General features: G+C 44.8%; 1 protein-coding gene across 1 annotated transcript in view; it reads left to right on the forward strand.

The window, feature by feature from the left end:
- The window catches only part of HNRNPUL2 (heterogeneous nuclear ribonucleoprotein U like 2), a gene marked incomplete at its 3' end in the record, with an annotated part of 12,163 nt that extends 9,631 nt beyond the window's left edge, over positions 1-2,532 (forward strand). The window contains exons 12-15 of the mRNA XM_021710235.1: positions 660-860; positions 1,907-1,980; positions 2,239-2,346; positions 2,461-2,532. Coding sequence (XP_021565910.1) covers positions 660-860; positions 1,907-1,980; positions 2,239-2,346; positions 2,461-2,532 — 455 coding nt within the window. The remainder of the gene's footprint in view (positions 1-659; positions 861-1,906; positions 1,981-2,238; positions 2,347-2,460) is intronic.
- Between the last annotated feature and the right edge of the window lie 5 nt (positions 2,533-2,537).

Here is a 2,537-nt window from a genome sequence, read left to right on the forward strand (position 1 = left end):
GCAGGTCGAGGCTGCGGTGGCCGGGAGTGGCCACTGCACTCCAGTCTGGGCGACAGAGTGAGACTCCAACTCAAAAAAAAAAAAGAATTACAAGAGCCCCATTGAACTGAATTCTACTGGGACTCAGTCTCTGAACTTGACATCCAGAGATTGGCAAGTGTACCAACCCATCACAAACAGGTGGCAAACGAGAGCCCTTTATACTCTTTTCTTTTCTTCTTATACAGATGAGTAGATGCCTTTAGGCTTGCTTGGGTCAGTTTCTCAATGAGTCACTTTTTAAAATATTACTTATTTGCATCTTATCTGACCAACACCAAAACTTTCTCAGTTACTTTTAGCCTCTGGCTACCTGCTTCTGTCCTGATAAGAAACCTTAACCCAACCCACTGCTAATTTATTATAGATCACTTGAGAACTAGTAAGTCTTCAGTTTGCAGATAGCCCTTTGCCTGGGGCTGTTAGAATTTAGGGAAGACTTAGGGTGGGGAAAGTTAGTTTGATTACTTAAATGCCAGTGGGTATGGACCTGGCACATTTTTGTTCATTAGTAGGTAATGCTTAGAAAATCTTAGGCTTCTTATAGTAGAGTTTCCATAATGAGCTCTTACCCATCTATGCACTTTTCAGGCCCACAAGCTTCTCTCTTACTCTTATAGCCAACTTCTCTTTGCCTGAAAAATGCGATTATATGGATGAGGTGACTTATGGGGAGCTGGAGAAGGAGGAAGCTCAGCCCATCGTCACTAAGTACAAGGAGGAGGCAAGGAAGCTGCTCCCTCCCTCTGAGAAGCGGACAAACCGCCGAAACAACCGAAACAAGCGTAACCGGCAGAACCGAAGCCGAGGCCAAGGCTATGGTGAGTCCTGGGGACCTGCCAGGCTCCTGCCTCAGTCCTTTCTTTGTGCTTAGTACAGCAAGATGTGCAAGGGAAGGCCAAGGAAACCAAGTCTGGTTACTGACAATAAGGAAGTGCCTTCTTTATATGGAGCTAATTTCTTCCTGTGTTCTTTACCCCCATCCTCTTACGCTTGTTCTGTAGTTCTTCAACAACAACAAAAGGTGTTAGTTTTCAACAAAAGCATTCATTTCCTTGAAAAGCAGTTGTGCCTTCTCCTCTGTCTAGTTTTCATTTTAATACGTGGGCTCCCCATGTCACTGTTCTAGTCTATCTGAAAGATTTGTACAGTGGAATCAGAATCTTGCTTCAGTTTTCTTGCTCACTCAACCCAAAAGACGAGAAAGTGAATTTATTATTCAGTAATTTTTCTTTGGGGGGGTGTTACAAAGCAAATTAGGCTGTTAGTGAAATTAACTTTCTCTTGTATGTCTAGTTTATCAGTTAAAACCCCAGTGTGCATTCACTGCTCTTTAAAAATGTGTGTGTGTGTGTGTGTGTGTGTGTGTGTGTGTGTGTGTAACTGTAAGTCAACAGAGTTTTTGAGTGCCTACTATATGCTGGGCACTGTAAATACCAACAGTTCTCACCCTAGAGGAGCTTATTATAGAGACTTTATTTCTTTTGTATAAAATGATAGATATGGGTTATATGATATCTGAGATCCCTTCCAGGGCTGAAAGTCTGTATTTTTATGAATGGCAGTTTTTAACTCATGTTTCTAACTCTGCCATGTATCCTTTTGCCATCTTACATGTTTTGCAGGAATTGGGGTGCTTCAAAAGCAAGGTGGCTTGGTTTTCTTATGTCTCTATTTCTCTGCCCTCCCCCCTCAGACTTTTTAAAAGATCCTGGCTGGTGCTTTAATTAACATTGCGTGAGCCTGGCCGAAGCAGACCTTCTATTCCCCCAGAATTGCCTTTGGCTCCAACTTTTTGATTTCCACTCAGATGTGGAGCCAGGACCCCATGCCAGCTGTCTGAGCGCGCTCTCCATTTCTCTTCCAGTGGGCGGGCAGCGCCGAGGCTACGACAACCGGGCCTACGGGCAGCAGTACTGGGGGCAGTCTGGAAACAGAGGGGTGAGTGCAGCTCTCCTTCTGCTCCTCCCTCTGGGCCGTGAGAGCCATTCATATTGGCTTGGGGGAGCAGAGTGGTTTGGGCTGTTTTCTCAGGGCTTAGGGTTTTACCCACTTAATGTGTTCTGGAAGATTTATTCTGGGAAAATTGAACCTGTTTATAATAACAAGCTAAGATGTGTCTCATTTAAGAGGGGGTAGCAGTGGCTCAAGCTGCTGAAAACCCGTAAATTTTCACTCCTCCTTTTTCTCCTTTCTCAGGGTTACCGTAATTTCTATGATCGATACAGGGGAGACTATGATCGATTCTACGGGCGAGATTATGAGTACAACAGATACAGAGACTATTACAGACAATACAATCGGGATGTGAGTATCTTCTTGGGATAGAGGGTGCAGGGGGGCAGGAACAGAAGAATGAGTGTCTCTCTTCATCCTCAGCCAGCTCTGGCTCCAAGTGATGGGGTTTCCCCTCTCTTCTAGTGGCAGAATTACTACTACCACCACCCCCAGGACAGAGACCGATACTACAGGAACTACTACGGTTACCAAGGGTATCG

The sequence above is a fragment of the Carlito syrichta genome, unplaced genomic scaffold (assembly GCF_000164805.1).
Source record: "Carlito syrichta isolate Samal-C Ts95f unplaced genomic scaffold, Tarsius_syrichta-2.0.1 Scaffold288315, whole genome shotgun sequence".
NCBI lineage: Eukaryota > Metazoa > Chordata > Mammalia > Primates > Tarsiidae > Carlito > Carlito syrichta.